The sequence below is a fragment of the Microtus ochrogaster genome, chromosome 21, assembly GCF_000317375.1.
Source record: "Microtus ochrogaster isolate Prairie Vole_2 chromosome 21, MicOch1.0, whole genome shotgun sequence".
Lineage (NCBI taxonomy): Eukaryota > Metazoa > Chordata > Mammalia > Rodentia > Cricetidae > Microtus > Microtus ochrogaster.
Genome location: NC_022022.1, coordinates 6176789 through 6200605, shown reverse-complemented (window position 1 = coordinate 6200605; position 23817 = coordinate 6176789). Strand labels below are relative to the sequence as shown.

The 23817-nt window shown below is 46.2% G+C and overlaps 1 protein-coding gene across 1 annotated transcript in view; it reads right to left on the bottom strand.

The window, feature by feature from the left end:
* The window catches only part of Notch2 (notch 2), a 140441-nt gene that overhangs the window by 87710 nt on the left and 28914 nt on the right, over positions 1-23817 (bottom strand). Inside the window, exon 2 of the mRNA XM_013349913.2 lies at positions 15644-15725. Within this exon, the coding sequence (XP_013205367.1) occupies positions 15644-15725 (82 nt within the window). The remainder of the gene's footprint in view (positions 1-15643; positions 15726-23817) is intronic.

The window sequence follows — 23817 nt, the reverse complement described above, 5'->3', positions numbered from 1 at the left end:
AAGGGGGTGGGGGGGCTAAGAGAACCCACAAACTAAATTAAGCATCGGTCAGTAACAAAGATCTACAGTTTGAAGGGCTCCAAGTCAGTCTGTTCTTTCCTGTGGCCACGATGCCAGCCAGGTTTCCTGCCACCGCCACCACCACCCACCCCTAGCCTGTTTCCCCCAGCCAGGTTCCCTGCCACCATAACCCTCCCCTACCCGGTTCCCGTTCCCCCTGTTAAAATAGATAAAAAGTAATTGCTAACAGCCGAAGTTGGCAGTAACCAGTGAAAGTTCTATTTAACGTTCAATTCCCAAAGCCAGGCTGAAAACATGTAGGTGCCCCAAAGCATACAGGCTCAAAGCACAACAGAGTCTAAATGTCTCCGCCACACTCAAGAGCCCCGGCCACTGGCTAACGGTGGTGTGTCCCTCATCCCAAGAACTTGGGCCCCATGTCTCACTAGACCATCAACCTCTTAATTCTGGGACTCTGTGCAGAGGAAAATAACCGGGCTGTGCTCAGTGCTGACTTGTTTGAAAGCACAGACTTACGGTTAACTTCCTGGTAAAAAAGGAGAAAATGGAAGTCACCTATCATGTTCACATCTTCCCGCCATCCCCACTCCCACTCATCCCCTGCTGTTACTCCCCAAAAGAGAAGGGGAAATGAAGAAAAAAGAAAGGGAAACAGTATACCTTACTCAGGAGGAAGGGAGAGGTACTGGTGTGGGCGTAAAACATGCTTTCCAGGGCCGTCTTAGTTTGAAGTAAAGGGCACAAAAATGAGTATATAATCAACCCTACACACACACACACACACACACACACACAGAGAGAGAGAGAGAGAGAGAGAGAGAGAGAGAGAGAGAGAGAGATCTAATACACAAAGACGACCAAACACTGCGGGGCAGGCATTTTTCTGCTATGTAAATCTGCTTCCTGGACAGCACATTTCTGCCTTTCTTGTACAAGTATTTCAGAAAATGTTAATCTTGATTCCCACATTAGCTGAATGCTTCCAAATTAAAAAGTTTCCCACAGGAAAAAAACCTGGAAGGGGAGCTGGGAGGCTGGGGACTGTCTCTTGGAGCCCCACCTCGCTGGTTCACATGTGTTCAGGTTTTTCCACCCCCTCATCTGAATAAAGCAATAAACAGGCTGATTCTAATAAATCCAAACTGAAGAGGCAGGGCCTCGGAGGCGCTCATTCGCAGCGCTGCTCCTCTGTGCCTTCAGACTGACTCCGGAGCGAGGCAATGGCAAGCCATGCTTTATTTACAGAGCAACTCTGCGAGTGCCCTTATCATCCGGCTGACAGTCCAAGCTCATCTATCAGAGCGCTGAGGCCGAGCTGGGCGTTCATGCTCTTCAACAGCCTTCTGAAAGATGGGACGGGGGACATTCAAACAGCGCTGAGGCTCGTGTCGCTGCTATAACAGAAGGTGGCTTGCCCTTTATCTTCCTGCACGTATGGGTCCTTTACCATGCGCCCTGGACCCTGAGAAAATATCCGTGTGTGATTAAAACACGACACACTCTGGTCACAGAGTTACAGAAGGCGCCCTCACTGTGAGAGACAAGACAAGCGAGAGAAGAGGGCTAAGTTTGAAGCTCTGTGCTGCAGAAGCATGCAAGGGTCTGGGACCCTGACGCGCTGCCAAAGCACTCTCTGCTCCACTAAGTAGTATCTGGTCCGCATTTGAAGGTATCCAAGTTGCTGTCGTGAGTCACAACAGTCTATCTGGGTGACTTTTGCAGGATTGCTGATGGAGTCAGCCTCAACCGTGGTGCATCATTCCCAACCTCTGGGAACATTCCTGAACTCCTGATGCATGGTCTTCAAACAACTGCCTCAAGACAGCTTCTCTTCATGCTCGGTACTTTCTCTGGACTCGCCTTCTTCCAGTTCAAACAGCATGCTACAGTCCACCACTGTTCATGCCAGGCCTGTGCACACACCATCCGCAGCCCCATTATCTCCACACTCCAGTTGCAGCCATGCCCTAACATTGCTTCAAGCCCAGCTTAAATGTTATTTCCGGCCCAGCAGGGTGGCCTGTGCGGCCTATGATTGCACTTGGGAGGCACAGGCAATCCGTCCCTGTCCCTACTCCCCAAAAGAAGAAAAGGAGGAAGAGAAGAAGGGAGGAGGAAATGCTACAGGAAGGGGAAGAAGGAAGAAGGGGGAAAGAAAAGGGAAGGGAAGGGGGGAAGGGACATCCCCACTTTATGCTCCCATAAATCTGACATATTGCATTAACCTTTACTATAATTATTTACCTTCCCTAATAGACAAGAATTATTCTCTGCTGTACTCCATGTGCCAAACACAGTGACCAGCATATGGAAGTCATTCAACTGTTTAGCGCGCACATTCTTAACAGATGCCAAAGGGCAAAACGCAAGGGTCCACAGAATCTTAACAACTTAAAGACTCTAGACTTCAATTACACTGAAAGTTTGGGAGCCACTGGGGTGAGCTATTTACCTAAAGGATTTTTAAACTAATTAAAATTCTTGATACACAGAGTATCGACCCCTTAACCTTCACACACCCAAGCCTATTCAGAGCCATCCAACCCCATATGGAGTAGATTTCTTTAGATCACAATTTCCTCAAAAATATGAAGTTACCCAGAAGTCATAGGGAGACAAGTGCTGAACACAAACCTGACTTTCACACACAGCTAATGCCAGCAGTGCCTGTACGAGAAGCTCACACGGCATCAGAAGCAGGCACCAGCCAGCACCAGCTCTGCTTCTGAGGTTGGGCCAGGCTTACCTGTAAGCATCTCAAGACACTTTGAAGAGAAAATCTGATTACTGAAGTCACCATCACAGCAGCCATCCCCCAACCCTGTCCACACAAAGGATAACTTCCGTGGTGTTTATATCAGCTGACACTCGTCACTCTGATGGTAAGGAGGACAAACATTTGTCAAAGAAAAATGTGTGATTTTTACTTCTTTGAATTGTGTCCCTTGTCATTTTAGGAGCATCTCTGTTTTGACCCTGCCATAACCCAGCGCAGACCATCCACTTAGAAAACTGCCACTGATCAAAAGCTGCCCAGAGGGACCAAGTGTGATTTCTGTTGTAACTCATCTCATCTGCTTCAAGAACTTCATCTGCACATTAAAAAAAACCAAACATCAGAAAAATGGCTCTTCTGGCATCTGCCAGTTCTCTTGGGAAAACAGGAACTTAAGAGTGGCTCTTATGCCCTAAAGTGGGTTGGCACACACTTGTCCACGGGGGAAACCACTATCTGTTTGTATCATTCGCGCAGGCTCTACATTGGTGCCGTTTTAAAGGGCCATACAAGGTGACACGGCTTGACTCTAGGCCTAAAGCTATCTGGCACCCTAAGGGAGTCTGCGGGCACTTGCTCTGAGGACAGGACAGCACTGACATCATAAAGACAAAACACTTGCCTGCAGTTCGGGGTAACTCTTGTTTTCTACAAATACGGCCATTTTTGATAGAGATAAACTCAGTTGGTAGAACACTTGGTTCCCGCGTGAGAAGCCATTGGTTTAACTCCCAAGGCCACAGCAAAGGGAGATGAAGGAGAAAAACAGAACAGGACTGTAGAAACCAGGCCAGTTTAATTTCAGAAGGACAGCCCAATGGTCTGAGGAACACCGCTGCGGGCTGCCACCTTCTGCATGATAAAACCAGAGATGAAGGCTGGGGGTATAGCTTTAGGGTAGAGCACTTGACAAGAGCAAGACTCCGGATTAGATGCCAACACCAAAAATGTAAATACTGAAGAAAATAAAAAAAAATTATGGTGTCTAACCCTAATGTGGCATCTATCTGTCACTACACCTTTTAAAATAGGACCATGGCCTAATCGGAGGGGGGTAGGCGGAGGATCAATTCTTGTGAGTAAAAACTATCTGAGATTTTACAGTGGCTTGTGGCCTTTCATACTACAGAAACTAACCATCAAACAGACATGCTAAAAGCACTCCATTTTACCCAAAGCAAAGGTAAAAGCAAATGGGGAAACATTTTCAGGGGTGGTGTTAACAAGCACAGAAGACCCCAAAATCTGAAGTGGCCCAGGCTGAATCTGTGCTTCAAGACAGAGCGCAAATACAAGCATAGACAAGGCCAAACTATGGCAGAAACAGCAACATGCTACAGCTCGGGTCCCACAGCATCTCGCTGCTTCATGACTAGGCTGAGCCAGGGCAGGGCTACTACAGAGCTGCCCATATTCTCTTCAGTGCTCCACTGAAGACACTGTCCGGCAGCATTGAGGACATGGATACATGCACAGGTACATGCATGTATGTATGCACACACAATCCAAGTCTGCCATACAGATGAATGAGTGTAAATGAACAATGCTGTGTGCCCAACAATTAGGAGTTTGTCCTCTATCTGAATGAATATTAAAGCGTAATTTGCACATAGTTTTTAAAATGTCCTGCCTAGGGCTTCAAGACAGCCACAGATCTTTCTGGCAAAGCTGATGCCCACAGCCCATTCATCTGGACCAGCCCTGGCTCTGCAGGTAGACATGTAATCCTGAACAAGTCTCTTTACTCCCGATCCTCAATCTTCCTGGATGTTAAAATAAGATGCTTGGTTCTGGTCAGAGGGATCAAAGGTGACAAGCACTGGCTGCTCTTGCAGAGGACCAGAATTCAGTTCCCAGAACTCACAGGGCAGCTCACTACCGTCTGTAACTCGGCTCCAGGACACCTGATGCCCTCTTCTGGCCTTCTAGGAGCCCCGAGCATGCATGTGGGCACACACATGGGCAAACACCCCGACAATAACAGAAATAAACAGATTCCACAGTCCCCTCAGTCATGTCCACACCGTGGAGCTACAGGACAGCTACCGAGGATACTTAGACTCACCAAACTTTAAAACGTTAAACCGTACTAACTAACATTCTTACTCTCACGAACGGCTCCACAAAGCCTCTCCTTTTCGTCTGTTTCTCATGGTAATACATGTCTGCCCACATCCAGTCTTAAAGGGTTGTTACCCTGAAGAAAAAGAACAGGCGGGACACCCAGTTCGCCGAATGGGGTCAAGAGAAATAGCCCAACCCTGTCTATATTCTAGCCAGTGATGCAACACAGAGTAATTCACTCAACTGCAGTCTGCCTTGGCTCTTCACGTGCAAAACACGGTGCGTGGGGAGGCAGGTGCATCCTAAGGTCCCTTTAACCTCCTCCCAAGTGTGATGACCTCAGTATGGACATCTTAACTCCCACAGCATTTTTACCCAAGGATGCTGCTGGCTGTGTCAGTGTTGGGGGTAGGGTTGGGGTGGGGTACTTCTTGGCTGCTGCCCCACTATAACCAGGCTACTACAATACTCCAAGTCCTGCTCCTTGGGCAAGATCATGCCCATGCTCCTCTTTTTCTCACACTCCTCCAGGTGCCCAACTATCCTGGCAATGGGCCCAGCATGCTTGTGTAAATGAATTCTTGCTCAGGCCTCACTTGGAGCTAAGCCCTCCTAGGAGGGCATAGGAGGCCAAAATCAAGTGAAAGAGAACTGACAAACAATGTATTCAAACACTATGGGCACTAAGAAGAAATCCAGAATCCAAAGGACCTCTGTCCCTTTCTAGGCGTCAGCATCTTCCCCAAGCCGGGCCAGCGTAGCAGCCTGCTTTCTTCGGCACAGATGATGGCAGACACTTCAGGCTTTACAGGTAAATATCACAGGGCATTGAAATGACCGATGTGTATGAGAGACAGTGGTGGGGGAAGAGAATACGGCATTTAACCTCATGGGGAATCGACCATTAGGTAAATCTATGTAGGACCTTTCTCCAGAACTTGTTTTCAGGCATCTCTGTGACCCATATAAAGGCCTCTCCTGCTCACTCGCCCAGTTCATGACTTGTCACCAACTCCTATAAAATGAGAAGGAGGCAGGGGTGGCGGCGCACACCTTCAATCCAGGGAGGCAGAAGCAGGTGGCTCTTCGTGCGTGCCAGGACAGCCAGGGCTATGTAGAGAGACCCTGTCTCATAAACCAAACAACACAATTGAGATGGTGTATGCAAATCCCACCACTGAGCTGTGCCGTGGAGACATCCATGAGCTCTGACAGCAGTGCCAGCCTTTGCCTGGAAGGAAATGAGTCACCTTCTCATTAGTAACCAAGTGCTGTCCGTTCCTAAAGAGTGACCCAGGCCTTCACAGACGTGAGTTTCAGCAATACGAGACTGAGAGTCAGACACCACAAATATTATATACAAATAGGACTATGGCAGAAAAATAAAGACAAGGAGGCTCCTTGGGTACTGCTCAGAATGACTAAGGTTTCGAAAGGGCAAGCTGCCCAGTGAAGAAATTCCTCAAGGAGACGAGCCTGACTTACACAAGCACCCGGGTTTCAAAATCTTAAAGAGCCAGGAGAATAAATGACCAAGGCATTGCCAAAATCTAGGCAAGAAAATCATAACCAGCATCAAATGCTTTCCACACGGAGCAGGCATCTTGGTTTATTCTGGATAATTGAGGGTTTGGATATGTACTGTATAATTAAAGGAAACAAGCAGTAAGGAACATGAGCTAATTTGGGGTAACCAAAGGCTTGGCTAACAGATACTCGCTTACTTGGATCCCTAGAGTGAGTCTAACCTGGCCAGTGGCATGCTGGACAGAAGAGACACAACCGTGAGATACCTGAATTCTCAGCTGAGAGCCTGTACTGCGCAGCTGTGGAAACTGCCCACGGCCACTGTCTCTGTTTCCGTACCGCTCCCTCATCCAAACCCATTCTTGGCTTGTAAGGTTCTTGGACTCTGAGTTTCTTGCATAATGTGGCCACAAGCCTACCTGGCTACTCTGTCTGGCCACACGATGAGTCAACACATAGCCAGAAAGTCTAAGGGAAGAAGGGTGTCAGCTGTCCTCTCTTCCCCCAGCCTCTCAGGCTAGGCATTCCATCCCCACACGATCGAGATAACATGTGCTAATGGAGTGTTTGTCCAGACCACTTAGCTGTCATGAGAAACCAGACTGATCCACACACTGGTTTTGTAAAATGCTACATGAACTACAATTCAGACAGAAAAAAAAAGCAACCAAGATGGAGACAAATTTGGGGCTTTCTGGTCTATTCAAAATACCCAACAGTGAAGGCCTAAGCTGCCTCTGGCTTCCTCATCCACAACGTCCACACCTAGGCCATGGCTGGTGGCAGTCCCCTGAATCCTTGCCATCCTATTGGGGAGACAGAGATGCTGAGAAGTTTGGAGAGTCAGGAGATGGAGATTAAGGGCTTCGTGTACCGCTTAGATCCCAAGCCAGACTATGTTCTCCTGAACTTTCTCTTCATACAGGAGGGGAAATGGGATGGAAGGTTGTGGTTCTGTATTCACTGAGCGACGCCACCATCACCACTGTCCTCGCCTCCTCTCCTCCTTCCTAAAGACCTTCGTAAAGACCGTGGGGACTGTTTCTGAGAGGAACACATTAAACAGAAGTACTGAACAGAAAGGGAAGCCCGATTTCCCATCCGAGGAACTTAGACCCAGATGACTGCGTCTTCAGGAAGGTCACTAACAGCGAATAAATAAGATCCAGAAAATGTAGGGAAATCAAACAGAAATTTTAATTTCCCTTGCATTGAGATCAATGTGAAACAGAACTCGAATTACACAAATATGGAAAAAAACACAGTCTCCTAATACATGTGCACACGCATACATGGATATACACACATGTGACAAGGGGGACAGAGACTCCAGCTTCATTCCTGGGAATTCTAACTCCTGAGCACTGCGGAGAAGGTTCTATCATGTCCACATATTTATGCTATTTTATCAAAGCTTGGAAATCTCTTCATAATTCTATTTTCATTGAATTTTGATGAAGGGCAGATATATGTAAAACTAAAATGAAGAATTTTAATTAAGCTTCTCTAGAAAGAGAAATATTTCTCATTCTGCTTCCAGGGGAAGGTAAGTGAGGAATAAAGAATTCCTACACAAACTGATGGTGCTGACAAGCTATGACTGAACAATAAGCAGCTTCTCACAGGATTAGGGTTAACCTGGAGACTGTGCTCAAAGAAGCTGAGCTAAACTCCAATCTATTAATGCCAGCTTTGTGAGCCAAAATTAATTGATTTAATTTATTGGCAGCTATCCAAGACAGGCAGAAGGATTCAGGCTGAGCCTACGAATGGCCTTCTACTTCACCAAACAACGAGACACTTATGGCTCCAGCTTAAGGCATGAAGAGGACTTGGAAAGAGCACAGGGAGCCTGCTACTATGCACTGATGAGAAACCGGTGCTCAAGACTCCACACATACACACACACACACACACACACACACACACAGTAAAGGCGTCTGAAAGGACAGTTTAAGGAAGACTCAGTCCGCAATGGCACTGTTAGACACATGGACATGGGTAAGTCACTACACAAACACAGAGACTTTGTGCTGGTGGCAACATCTCAGCAGCCACTGGATTTGACCCATCTCAATGCCACAGCTGCAGAAGACCAGGAAGTGGAGAGGTTTCAGGTTTTTTAATCTAATTTTCTCTACTAAAAAGCACATCCACAAACACTATTTTCCAGCCCCCATCTCTTCATCTACATAATGGCAGAAACGCTTTGGCCTCAGGTAGCTAGAAGCCAGTAGCATATGGGTGAGATACCCAGGCCTACCTAATACCACGGTTTCTACTCTAAAACAGAAACTAAGAGGCCAGCAAGAAGGCACAGAAGATAAAGTTGCTTGCAGACAAGCCTGACCACCTGAGTTTAAGCCCTGGAATCCACATGATCGGGGAGAATTGACTCCAGCTGACCTCTGACCTCAACATGCGTGCCATGGCACACACGTGCCCACACACTAAATAAATAAATAGATTTTAATTAAGAGAAGTAGAGATTTTTAATCATATTCTAGTGGTCCTATATCTCCCAATGTTTTGCACTTCCTTTTTGGGAGGTATTGCTTGATCTTTCACTTTAATATGCAAGTTGCTCCCATTTTATTGATAGGTAAGCTGAGACACAAAACAACAACACATTTTCCAAGTGCTCATTTAGAGTCAGTATTTCAAAAAAGTTTTAAGATCCTGGGGAATTATTTAAACTCTCTGAGTATCCATACTGACTGATAAAGCAAGGACTCCACATTATGTATTTCAGTGAGGTCAGAACCTGGTCTAGAACAAGACTCAGCTATCACCACAGTCGGTACACTGCCAAAGATCTGATCGCTAGCAGGAAGGAGCTCAAACTTGAGTCTATCTGGCATAGAAATCTATGTTCACAGCATGTTACCAGGGAGGACTCTTCCAAGACTTAATCTACTCACAAGTGCCAGGCTGAACCACACTGGGGCCCGGGGCAAATGTAGTAATCAGTATTGTTAATCTCTTTACATAGAATTTTGAGAGTTTTCACCATTTCGCATTAATTTTGATACTCTGAAACATGGCATTGGGGTCTCACTGATCTTGATGACTGGGTTTCCAGGCAGTGCTTTAGATTCCACACCCGAGGCTGTGCCTCCCTCGTCTCACCCCCCACTCTGCTGCTCATGCTGAGCTCCAAACAGAGCTCACTGCAATCAGTTATTCCCTTGACTTAACACCGCCTTGCAGGGCCCACTCTGAATGCTTTAAGCCATCCAGCCCAGGGAACTGGTAACAGCTGGAGGACTCTCCAAAGAAGTATGAAGCAATGTATCAGTATCAGTTAATCACAACTACTACAGAAGACTTGGGGTGTTGTGTGCTACCACCAATGGTACCCACAGGCAGGCTACAATGTTACTCTCTACCTGTATGGGTGTTTTGCCTCTATGTATGTCTGTGCACCACCTGCATGCCTGCTGGCCTCAGAGGTCAGAGAAGGGTGGTTGTGAGCCACCATGTGGGTGCTGGAAACCAAACCTGGCTGCTCTGCAAGAGAAGCAGTGCTCCTAACCACTGAGCCATCTCTCCAGCCCACAATAAGTAACTCTTGAGTTAATTATTCTCAAATACCACACTAAGACAAAGAGAAAAGGAAAAAATTACTCCCCTGTGAAAGGATTTAAAAAAAAAAAAAACAACTTTATTTCATGCACATTGGTATAACGATGTCAGGTTCTCTTGAACTGGAGCTACAGACAGCTGTGAGCTGCCATGTGGGTGCTGGGAATTGAACCCGGGTCCTCTGGAGGAGCAGTCAGTGCTCTTAACCACTGAGCCATCTCACCAGCCCCGAAAGGATTTTAATAAACCAAGGATACCACACTTCACTTAATGTTTAAAAGATGCTAAAGAGATTGTAGGGGAAAAATGTTAAGACTTTAGAAGTACAGCTGGCTCTGCTATCACCTTCCAAAGAATGTATACATACACGATGCTCTGCTGACTAGGGCAACCAACGCGAAGAAGCCAGGCTGGCAGGGCCCGCTTGGCAGGAAAGCAAGCGATTAGGTGGGGAACAGTCCTGTTCCCTGGCTCTGATCATCAGTCCCCTTCACAGCAGTGAATCACTAACAAAGGTGATGAAAGGGACTAATGCTGAGTCAGCTATGACTTCAGAACACACCCTTTGGAAACCACCACCACGGCACAGGCGCAAGCACTGGGGACCCAGCCTCCATCATGTGCTGAGTTCTGAGGGAGTCCAGTGCCTCTGATCTCCGCTGTGATACCAAAATTTGTTAAGAGGACAATGAAGGCAACCGGCCCAGTTTTCTTGGATGGATTTCAGATGCCTGGACCACCAACATCACTCTAATCCTGGCAAAGAAAATACTTAGTTGCTAATGTTTATTAAAGCTAGCAGACAAGGTTTGGATAAAACGTGACATAAGCTTGTATTTTATAACATTTTGCATCCATCACAATGCACTTTAAAATGTAATTTTTAAATACAAACTGGAGATTCCCAGGAGAAAGCACAGGAACCTCTGCAACTGTGTGGCTTTATAACTAGCATTGCCTTCTTTTGCCACACTGTGCTAGATACCTCCTCCAAGAGAGGGGATAATGAAGAACCCTTTACGATTCCAATTTGCATTCTTAAGACTAACAGCAATAATGGAATCAGAGGAACTATCTTATCTGTTCGTAACAATTATAAACTCAGGATGAAAGAGAAAAGGCACCAGCAGAAACTACAAGGGAAGTAGGACTTGAGAGGGGAAGGAAGCAAACAGCGGGACACCCACATTTAACTAAAAAAAAAAAAAAAAGCAAGCAGGCGGTGGATGTCCTTCCAGTGGAGAACAAGGTGAAGATCATCAGGACCTATGGAGGTCAATGAAATTTGAAAGACAAAACTCTGGAAAAGATGAACTCCTGGAAGGAGGAACTCAAGGTATGAACATAGCTGTGTAATTCTTCAATGGTTTCTGATTGTGCAGAAGACTGTAAGCAAGGACTGCACTTTGTTTCCTGGCTGCCCAGACCCGAATAATCACACAAAACTATATTAATTACAACACTGTTTGGTCAATAGCATGGGCATATTCCTAGCTAGCTCTTACATCTTAAATTAACCCATTTCTATTAACCTATGTATCACCACGAGGATGTGGCCTACCAGTTAGGTTTCTGGCATCTGTCTCCTTTGGCAGCTCACAACCTCTCTTTAACTCCACCTTCTCTCTCTCTCTCTCTCTCTCAAATTGCCCACTTGGCTTTACTCTGCAAAGTCATTGGCTGAAACAGTTTTATTCATTAGCCAATAAAAGCAACACATATACAGAAGGACTTCCCACATCAGAAGATGAGAACACAGGACCCAAGAGAGAGTCGGCTGACTGCAAAGACTGGATGGGCAGAATTCAAGCCTTGCCAAAGAAGAGGGATTTGATAAAAAACATCCCAGGCTTGGTCAGTCCCTCACACTTCCCAGTGGTCCTCAAAAGGGTCGCATCTTGGAAATGTGGGCCATATCCCAGCAGACTACCTCACAGAGCCTGAGACCAAGCCTGATCAGCATCAATGTACTCGCTCCCACAACACTGGGAGCAACACTCCAAATGCATCGTCCATGGTCCACCAGTCCTTTAAAAGTCAAGTGTGAAGGAGAGCAAAACTGAACCCACAGTCAAGACAAGAAGCAGCAGACAGAGCTTAGCCCCTGGCAACCCAGACATTCCGATCAACAGCTGAGGACTTTAATTCTAATAAATATGTCCTTATAGTAAATATTTGTGGACTGGGTAGTTCAGAACCTCGCTGACACCCAGCATCCTAGGGAACATGAGCTGCCCATGATTTTTAATCAAAATGGGATTTGAGGTGGTTTACATTGAAAGCCTGAAACAAACATCTCGAAAGTGATTAATTACATCCAAACTTAATCATATATTTACACCTCCCAGTAGGACAGGGGGAGAATAAAATGCCTTAACATTCGGAGGGAGAGGACTTTATTAAGGGCTGACAGCAACTATTTAGCAGCAGTAATTGAGTTTTATGCAAGATTGCACAGGTTCCCCTTGCCTGGCACCACAATCTGACAGGGTCCTTGGGCTCCTAGCAGTGAGAAGAAGAAAAAAAAAAAACAGTGAGCTATACACAAAAGCCGTCTTTGGAAGCACTTATCCTCATCTGTCAATGTGCTCTTATCGAGGGTTTCTATGAGTTCTATAAACAATCATTAGGTTTTAGCTGAATCAGCAGCATAATGCCACCTTAACAGGTTCTGGGATACCTTCCATGTTAAAACATTTTTCTCCCAATTCCCACCCTACCCCCCACAAAAGAAACTTGGCTTCAACTTTGTTTTCTTAATCCACTAAGCAACCTCAGGAGTAAAAGACAATCACATGCCCCGCATGCCTGGCGGAATTTTCATAACCCTTTAACTGTTGGAACACTCACTCACTGCCGTGTGAGTCCTGGGCAGAAGGGTGGTAACGGGCTGCAGAGAAGTGTGTGAGCACACACCAGGTTTACTCAGCGATGCTTAGGAGTCCAAGCAGGTCAGTACAGAATGTGGGAGCAGCGTGTGCAGCCTCTGTGCTACTGTTCACTCTCTGGGGCTCACTCATGCCCACCGCCCCCCTCCCGAGGACACACTTTACCCACTGGTGAAGTAAGCCCGCTTTTCCCTGTCGGGTTGTTCTTGCTGGTCTCCAAAGGGGTGGCTCTGCCAATTTTCTCCCTTACTCCTTACCCAATCTAATTTCCTTCACAGTAGAACTGAAAGATTATCTGAGGAACACCCCCAAAACTATACCCCACAAGTCCATCCTATCAACAACCAACAGGTTTTTGGGGACGGAAATTGGACTGCTTTTACAGACCAAGGTCTCACTATGTATTGCTGGCTGGTACACCAGGCTGATCCTGAACCCGCAAAGATCAGCCGGCTCTGCCTCCCAAGTGCTGGGACTGAAAGCGTCCACCACACCTGGCCCCAGGCTGCTCTCCTTCCACTGTGCACATCTTCATGCGGGGTTTCTTTCTGCAGCTGAGGACAACAACGCCTCTTCAGTCATGCTTCATGTCTGAGGCTAGCCATTGTCGAAACTGCCTCTCCCTAAAGCAACCCTTACTTAGTGTCCTTTCCAGCACTCAGAGTCTGTTCTCTCTGAAGCCTCCTCTCTCATGTGAGAACACACACAGGCCAGCATTTATAACCTTTGTGGAATTCCTCTGCGTAAGTCACTAAGTCCAATTACATCCAACTAGCTGGCCTCTCTACCAGGCCAACGTAACACAAAGCAAATAAAATTCCCAGAGGGGAAATCAATCTTGTTAAGATAAACAGATAAGAGACATGGAAATGACGGTATGTGCTGAACTCTGTATGTATGGTCCTCTTAACTCAAGGAGCGTGTGTGGCTGTTTCCTCCCAACTGAAACACTTCCTTGCAAAGGCAGGACAGGGCTGGTAAGAAGGAAGGTAGTGAAATTTACAAGGTCCTGCTCCAGGGTCACCAAAGCGGGACCAGCTGTGGGGAGAGCAGACTGTCTCCGTGGAGCTGGCTGCAAGTTGTGTGAATTGTGCAGGACAGGCCAGGAATAAAGCTTTCTAGATTTCGCCACCAAGCCCGTGTGGGCTTTTCAGCAAGGTGGCTGCCTTTGAGCCACCTGGGCGCCAATAAGGGGCACCAATGAACTACTGGCTCACCAAGCAGACTGGGGTGGCATCAGTTCTTGGTTCTATTTTCAGTGCCTTACCTGAGGTAAACAGATGTCTGTTTATGCCTCCCTAGAATATCCTAGAATATCCGTTCTCAACCTAGGGGTCCAATGACCTTTCACAGGGCCTTCATTTCCGCCTAAGACCAGACACTGACATTGTGATTCATCAAGGTAGCAAAATGACAGTTACAAAGTAGCAACAAAAGTAGCTTCAGGGTCTGCTGAGCAAAGGCTCAGCACATGGTCACATGTGCCCGATAAGACCACTGGAGAGCCAAACATTAGAACAGCGGGTGCTGCAGAGGCCTACAAGACTGTGGCCGCCAATTCTGAGGTATTGAACTCCCTCCCTTATTATCTTCCATGAAGAGGAGAATGCACCACGTGGGTTTTGTTTTTCAGGCTGAAAACCAAGTTAGTAGCCGTAATCAGTTACATAAAATCTTTCATTTCCAATGTTATCTTAGTCTCAATCCAAACAAACTATTGTTAAATTTTACTGTCCTCACGGCTTAAAATATTTTCACTTTGTTGAAGAAAATTGTTTCTGACTCAGGGGGGAAATAATCTTATAACATTAAAGAATTTAGATGGCAGGGTCAGAATCGACTCTATGGGGGTAGGGATGTCACAATGAAATGAGAAAAGAAAGAGCAATTTCATATTAACAGATGTTATTTTCTCGGGTAGAAAGAGAATGGATACACCTTACTACTAAAGCTTGTAAATAAATAAATAAATAAATAAATAAATAAATAAATAAATAAATAAATAAATAAATAGAGATGCAGCTTGGTTTGGTGGTGCACACCTTTAATCTGAGGGCTGTGGAAAGCAGAGGCAGGCATATCTTAGCCTAGTCTACACAGGGAGTTCTAGGCCAGCCACGGCTACAAAGTCTCAAAATTAAGAAAACAAATACATAAAAGAAATTATTTATGAAATTATCTCATGGTTTTTCTCAAACAAAAATGGAAAAGCAGAAAAATCTTGAACCAAGGGTTACCCCAAGGCTCTAATCCAGTCCCTCCCAACTCGTGAGATCTGCCCACAGACCTACCTCCCGCCCACCGCAAGCTCCCACACCCCTCACTCCAGAGTCTTGCCTTCAGAACAGAGCTTTTGAGACAAGGGACTTAAAGTTTCCAATGACTATTTTACAAACGCTTATAGAGGGCAGAATCAGACTTCTACCTGGTGGGACTCAAAAACATGATTATATCTAGTATCTTAGCAATAAGATTCTAAAGCTGTGTCAGGCTGAAAAATAAAAGAGAAAGTAGAAGAGACGTCAACTAGCCACTCACTAAAGCTCTCCCATAGTGACGAATGGTAAGGCAGGATAGTAAGATGGTCTCCTCAACCATTTACCTTACAGCCACGTCCTTCCCTCCTCACCACCCACAGACGTCCTTCCCTCCTCACCACCCACAGAGACCAGAAGAATGAGAGCCAACATTCACAGAAGCATTACAAACAGAGACAGCTGGAGCGCACCTCACGCAGGGCCTGCAGTGGCAGAGAGGACAGACACAGAGAGGGAGAACTCACCTGCAGTAGCCGGTGCCGTTGTGGTAGGTGACACAGGTTCCCTCATTTACACAGGGCTCTTGACCACCTCGACACTGCAAAGCTGAAATAAAAAACAAACCGGGATCAGAAACCAGGCACCAGTCATGACCCTTAGACCCCAAAGCGGGGTCAAAGGGAAAACCATTCCCACGTCACCTCCGCCCTGCATTCCCTTTAGACTTTTAGCTGACTTGTCCCGTTCGCTCCAGGTATGGAAGCACAGACGTTCATCCCACAGCCTCCTGCCTCTCTGTGACTCAGCATGTCTGGCAGTCACACGTCTCAGTGACAGTAAAGCTGCACTGACCATAACAGGCCGTGAGCCTTTCAGGATTGACACATTTCAGAAAAGTGTGTAAGAGCCCATCGTTGACTAGTTAAGGTCTGAGTGGACCATGGTTAACCATGCTAAGGGATTCTTAGCTTCAGGTGAAGTTTTGATAGGCAGGCCACTTTAGTAAGAAGTCAGAATCATCACCCGCCACCAACGGGACCCAGAAAAAAGGAGAAATTAATCTATGGAAACCCACGCTCCACAACCTTAACTGATTTCAGCCAGCAGAGGAAGAAGTCTACCCTACTCCACACTTACCGCCCCTGGAAGTTTAGCTTTTAGAATTGGAATTCTCTCTCTCTGTTGTTATTTTTTGGTTTGTTTGTTTTGTTTTGTTTTTTGAGTCAGGGTTTCACTGTTTAGTTCTGGCTATTCTGGAACTCACTTTGTAAACCAGACTGGCCTCAAACTCACAGACATCCGCCAGCCTCTGCCTCCCAAGTGCTGGGATTAGAGGCGTGCACCACCACCGCCTGGCTAGGATTAGAATTTTCATCAGCAAATATACACCAAACTCTTAAGGATAACTAGAAAGGCAAGACAAACCCACTCTAACAGTCAACAGGTTCATAAACCTCTTGGAAGTATTTATCAAGCACTGTTCACAGATGAACTAATTCAGTCTTGACAACAACCTTGGGAGAAGGTGGTTCATTTCGTCACACATGTTCCGCAGCTGAGGAAACAGAGTAGGTAAGCGCCCTGTCCATCATCACAAGCAGCAAGGCAGAGCCAGACACAAAACTGACTTAGGGTGAGCAGACCCAGAGACTGTGCTCGAGCTACAGAGACAGGCTACTTCCCACAACCATGGCTAGGCGGCTGTTATGATGACCATGAGCCAACGAGGGCTAGAGAGGTTGAGTGGCTTCCTCATGGGGTATCAGACCCTATGGGGTGGCAGCACTGAGTCAGAGGTCTACGCCTCTCAGTCTGGCCCTTCTCTGAAACAGCTGTTGGCATGACAGGAGCAATCACTGGGCTGTGCACTGAGCAAGCGACTCAGGAAGAGGGATCTTCTCCCCCATCCCACTTCCCTGTAAGGCCCGAGAGCTCCCTCTTCCCACACTGATAAGCTCGATGCAACGACTATAATTAAAACAGTTAATGTCAGGTTATTTCCTCCATACCGCAGTTCTCAAACTGATTTTTTCATTCTCTTTAGACACTTTTATTATTTTCAGTGAGGACTTTCAGGCTTTTTTCTAATTGCTTTTTCCTCTCTCTCTTTAAATAAAAAGGAAACTGTCTCTGGACAGGGCTACCCTGAAGGCATGGAGCAAATTTCAGCTCTGTATCCTGCAAGAATCCCAAGGAGTAAATGCCATCATGAGTCCTGCCTCCTGTCTCCTGAACCTGGCTGTACAACTTCAGGCAAGGCACAACCTCAGAGCGCTCAATTCCCTACTTAGGAACCAATCTTTGGTAGACTAACACCCCAAGCGTCTCCTGTAACCCAGCAGTAAGTGGCACTACATAAAAGGGGCTAGGGAGATGGCTTTGTTGGTGGCAGCACTTGCTACAGCACTGAGTTTAATCCCCAGCAAGTATGCAAAATGCCAGGCTTGGTGTGCATGCCTGTGATCTCAACTTGGAGAGGGCATAAACAGGCAGCGCCCAAGAGCTCATGCATGGCCAGGCTAACCCCGCAAAGGAAGTTTCTAGTCTCAAGACAGTGAGGGAGTCCTCTGACCCTGACATGTGCAGACAGGGTCCCTCATCTTCACACTCATGTGCATGTAACACACACAAGCACATAAACATCACACCATACGCATGGTAGTAATACATAAGAAATACACCAACTTTTAAGACATACATAAATATATGCTGTATACATGGAGAAATTTATCCAGGAGAGCATCAAAGACCCAGCCATCCATGACTCAGCCATGGGCGGGGAAAAAAAAAATCACAGCCTGTTCCTATTAAGTGTCCTGGCAAATCATTACAGTGACAGCTTCATAGAATGCAAACAACCCAAAGTCAATATGTGGCAATCAATCTAGCAAATAACTTTACAGCCTTGCCTTAGAGAACCAATCCAATTCACTGACCAAAAAAAGAGGTGGGCTTCCCGGGCTAATAATTAATGCCACTTGGCTGATCTGTGGCATTCCGCTACCTTGAACGTCTAACATTTACTAAGGCGCAGTGTTCAAGTTACAGTTACATCAGCAGCAGCTAGTCCCTCAGCACCTGGACCGACTCTCCAGCTCCAGTGAGCTCCCCAGTGAGGCTCCCGGTCTGAGGGACCCCACCCTTGAAACCAGAACAAATGCACTAAGTCAGAGTATCCAACCCAAGAAGTCTCCTAAATTATTTAATTCAACCACCAAAGAACTTAGAAAATGTAGGTGGTAGCAATTTGGATAAACAAAAGAAAGAGTAAAATTTGAGACTCGTGACTTTATTCTCAGATCATTTCTGGTAAATACTGTAATTATGTGCCATATAAAAAATAAAAACGTTGGTAAACGAAACCACTACAGCAGAGACTGGGAGAGACCACACCTCAGGCAACTGTTTCAGTTTAGCAACTTAAATGCAAATATGAAGGCAGCTCAGAAGGTGAAGTGTTGGATCAAATCAAAGAGCTTATGGAGCCTTGGACTCCAGGCAGCTTTTCTTCATAAATTGCACAGAGGAGCAGACTGTGGTCAGTCTTTCATCCTGTTGTATTTCTGTCCAGGCACACCACAAAAAATAAAGCAAAAGCGCCAGGTGGTGGTGGTGGCGGCACACGTCTTTAGTCCCAGCACTCTGAGTTCGAGGCCAGGTCTACTGTCAGAGTTGTTACACAGAGAAACTCTGTCTCAAAAAAAGCAAAAACAAACAAAAAGATGGACTTGTCACTCAGTCACTTGGCAATGTGACAGAGATTTAGAAGCCAGCTTCCAGTATCACACGTTTTCAGTGCACAGCTCAGCGATGGCTTTCTCTTCTCTTTTCTCCCCCCCACCCCTCAGGTTTTTTTGAGACAGGGTCTCACTGTAGCCCTGTCTGTCCTGGAACTCACTCTGCAGACCAAGCTGGCTTTGAACTCAGAGATCCACCTGCCTCTGCCTCCCGAGTTCTGGGATCACGGATGTGCCCCTCATGCCCAGCTGAGACAGGCTTTTCATACTCAGAGCAGCGCATTTACTGGGTATGCAGATGCAGGCCCCACCCCGATGTCAGGGATACTGTGGTCAACAAATAAGAGATCCTGTCTCAAAAACACTGTTTCTTTTAAGGGGAAAATGGAGGACAAAAGAATATGTAAATAAAGCCACTTTGGACAGTGGTTTTAGAAGAACGAAATCCAGAAATGAGGCACAAACCGGTCACAAAGTCCTCAGATGGTAAAAAAGACCCACCTGAGCAGAGCAGAGCGCCCAGGCAGAGAAAACGAACATTGTGGTCTTGAGACAAGGATTAAACAATGGCCACAGGAGAAAGGCCATGGAGGCCAGGATGGGCTAGATCACCAAGGTCTGGTCAGGGTCACAGCTGCTACTTCAAGCCCGTGAACTTCAAAGGAAAACGACACAGTTTAACACGGAGTGTGATACCAATAAACGGAGTGAATTCCTCCCAGTCGCCGGCACCAGCCTCCAATAAAACAGACAAGCCACGCAGAGCTGACTGCTCTCCTTTTAAAAAGACAATAAAGAGAAATGACTCACTAAATGTACAGCTAGCACTACACATGAGCAAAAAGGCCACAGCACCTATGAGCATGGCCCTCAACCAGTACCGCGTGGAGATAGATCAGCCAGCCATGAATGAAACAGTCTCTGGCCACACTGTCCTAGCAGCCCAGGGAAGTGAGAGACAGGACAGAGAGGAGGTGGCCTAGCCAAATGACTCTAAGAAAAATACAAACACAGCAAAACCTGCTTTTATTAGATGCCTTCGGTATACCATCTTGATACCCAACATCAAGATCTCTCCACAAAAAGAACTAAGAAACAGCACAGACCCTCGGTGCCATTCAATCCAGACTAGGCTCCAAGTTCATTCAAGTTTATCAGCCTCCACTGTACACAAACACTGCCGTCAGCAAGGTCAGTATCATTGATTTTTACCACGTCCAATGCCAGGAATTCATCTTTTTAAAGACAGACCAAAGGTGCCCAGTCTTGGTGGATTCCTCATGGCAATTTCCTAGACTCTCCAGAGCTGTTCAGGCCATGCCAGCTCCGTACCGCAGGCCTAAAAGCCTCCCTTTGTTTTAAGAATCTCTAACATGAGTAATTAAGTCTGGTACCCCAGACGGTGTAATCTGAGCAGCCTTCAGTGTGTTTCACTCGCTGCTCTGACAAGGGATGTTTTAAATTGGCATTGCTTCTTGCTTTGTAGCCTCTTCAAATAAGCCTCTGTCTGTTGTCTGCCTCACATGACTCTCCTCACTCCCTGCTTGCTCCGCCCACTGCTCCCTCAGACAACATTCTAAGGCCCTGAATGGCTGCAGATCCTGAAATATGTGAAGAGCAGTGACACAGGGCGCTTCTTTTTCCCCTTCAACGTTTATGCAAATTTCAAGTAGCAGAATCTGAGAGATGAAGTCTGGGTTGCTGGCTGGGACTTGGCTGTGTCCCTCTGTTGCTTCTGGCACAGGGCCTCTGAACGGAGCGCCGTCAAGTGAGCTCGACCATGCTTTCTGAAATGACTGCTTGCATTACTACCCAAAATAGGAGAACGGAGGGCAGACAGGGAGACACCAGGGATTTGCAGTGCTTTCCACATCACCCTTCAATTTCAAACAACAAAGCTTTCGCTACATTTTTTTTATCCTTTATTTTTTTGGCAGGGTTGGGGGGGGGAGTCAGCCATGGGGGAGAGCCAAACAAACAGAAGTGAGGAAGTCCCAAGTGTCACATTTAAACAGAAGCAAAGTAGAGTATCTGTCTTCCTCTTGGAGTCAGCCTTCATTAAAAGGAAAGGAGGAACACAGCAGAGGAGACATTGATTTTTATTTTTCCAATAATGTGTCAAGGATCTCTGCGCTCTTTACAGAGATTACCCAATAGGAACTGTTTCCTACCTAAAATATGCTGACTCCAGGTCCACACAGGACAGCTGGAGGGTTCACAGTCCCCGCTGCTTTCCCCAAACTGAAACCTGCTGTGCTTTGGAAAAAGAAACAACAGTATTTCGGTCTAGCCCAGGCTGGCCTGGCACTGACAATGGAATCCAGGCTAGCCTTCAACTCCTGGACAATCCTCTTGACTGTCTCTCAGGTGAGAAAAAAATTCATCCCTATGAATTAGCAAGCCTACATTAATTCGTGATTCTAAAAACTGAAAATTTGTCCTAACTCATAATACTGAATCCTTTGGTGGGGGGGAGTGGGGGCAGGGGAGATGTAATTCATCAAAGGGCTGTGTTTCACTATATGTTTACTATGCCATTGTGTTTTTTTCCTTCTTCCTTTGCTTTTGGCTCATCAGGACTATGGGAAAAAAAATTAACAACTTCAAATGTGAACCGAAGTAAATGAGATCAGTCAGCTAAGTTCTAGCCCTTGTGTCTTGGAGATTACACTATATGAGACAAACGATTTGAAAACCCACCCAGAACCAGAACGTGGTCAGTCTATTAACAGCATCTCTGCAACCTCCTTCCTCAGGCCAGAGCCATACAAGAGGATCCCCTTCCTCTCCCTCCTTTTGCTAATCCCTACTTGCATTCTGAAGCAGGAAGCTAGCCTTCCTCAGTAGGCAGCACCATCCTCCTGTGTGCCTGGATGCTGCTTCCACCAGAGCTCCAGTAGCTGTTCATGCTCTCGCCAACATGAAAGCTCCTCCTGAAAGGCAGTGGCTCCAAGCGCCTGGCCATGGGAGGCGTGCAGTACTCACTTGACATTATATCTAAGACAAGGTCCTGTGAACAGACTCAGGGACCAGCTATGTGTGTAAAATGTCCCATGAGCACAAGAACACCCATATGAGACTCTGATATAGACTTTACTTTTTTCACGATAAGAAGGAATATAAAAGGAGGAAGATGGCAGAAACGTCCTGGCCTTTAACAAGACAAAAGCTGAGAAAGTAGCATAGGACATTTCTAATCTCAGCAAAACTAAAACACATTTCAAAGTTCCTGTCTTAAAATATGCATGAGTGGGGGCTAGAGAGATGCCATGGTGGCCAAGGGTACATACTGCTCTTCTTAGCACCCACACTGAAAGGCTCACTGCCACCTGGAGAGGGCAACGGAGGATCCGAGGACGCCCTCTTCTGGCTTTGGTGAGCACCTGCACTCATGTGCACATGCACACACAGACACACACACATGAATAAAATAAGTCTTTAAAATAAAGTAAAATCTGCATGGGTGATGATAGTCCCTCTGAGCCAACCCCCTGCACTTTTAGCCATGTGTACCAAGGAAGGGACAGCCACTGAAGAAGCTGAACAGAAGCAAAATCTACAACTAACCAACACATGAGAAAAAAATTTTAAAAATTAAAAAAAAAAAAAACACCTCAACAATAAAAACACAGGAAATTCAAGTGAAGAAGCCTGTTATCCTTTCACGGTGACGAGTGTCATTGCTCCTGGCACGTCCACTGATCAGTAAGCCCCAGCGCGGTCCCAGAAGCCCTGGGGTATTTCCTCAGCCTAGATACCCACCAGGGAAGAAATGACACTAACCAAAATAGACACAAGGCTCACAGGCCCACAAAGCTCACAAAGCACCATTCCCAGAGGCTAAACAAAAAGTGCTCTAGAGGCCAGCCCGAGCTGGAACTGTCATCTTCTACCTGATCTGCTGAACCATCTCTATCTGTGTCCTCTGATCAAGACAAAGTTGGCCTGCCACCAACTTCCTGCACTTTTAGTAGCCCTCCCTATTATAAGGATTTAAAAACAACAACAACAACAACTATTTGGGTAAGCACAACTTAATATTTTTAAAACCCCATAATTTTAAACAGAAGCTTTTAAGTGCCCTTACTGGAAAAAAAAAATGTATAAGTATATATAATTTTCTTGCTCCCCTCCCCCAAACAGCAGCAAAGTGTCCTTTTAGTTTAAATTGCTCAGAGTGGTTTTAAACAGAGAAGACAATGTCTAGTGTTTGTTCATCCAGAGGTAGATTTCACCAAAAAAAACAAAGGCATAGACACAAAGTTATATTAAAAAAGAAAAAAACCTGTGATTGTTAAATGCTATCGCAAAACATTGAGGCTACTTCCCAAAACCAAGCAGGGAAAATCCAGAGATGAGTCTCAGATTTCTTCACCAGCGTCTATCCTCGTGGTTTTTTTCAAAAATACCCATGTGTAGTGGGAAAGGAGGCTGTTCACAAGAGCCACCATCATACCATGCCTACGTGCAGATGGTGACTAGGCACAGAATGCAGCCATGTGTTCTGAAGTGTACAAGTCTGCAGAGAATGGCTTCTAGAGGATTATCCGGGTCACAGACACTCTATACCACAGCCCCAAACAAACCCCACTCACCCATGCATGGCATTCAACCCCTGCATTCCTGCACACGTCACTGAGAATCATCTAAATCCAAGAGCCTCAAAAGATCCTAAATCCCTGGTCTATATCTGATACTCCAAATCAGCACAGAAACAAGCTGTGAGAAAAGTGAATCTTGAGATTGGAGATGGTGGATGCATATCATACCCAGGGCCCAGGGCCCAGGACCAGAGGGAGCCGGCAGGGTGTTCTGCATCCCCACTGTCATACCCATGAAGAGGACACATGGGACCATCACACACCCAGGGCCCAGGGTCCGGGACCAGAGGGAGCCAGCAGGGTGTTCTGCATCCCCATTGTTGTACCCATGAAGAGGACACACAGGACACAGGCTACACT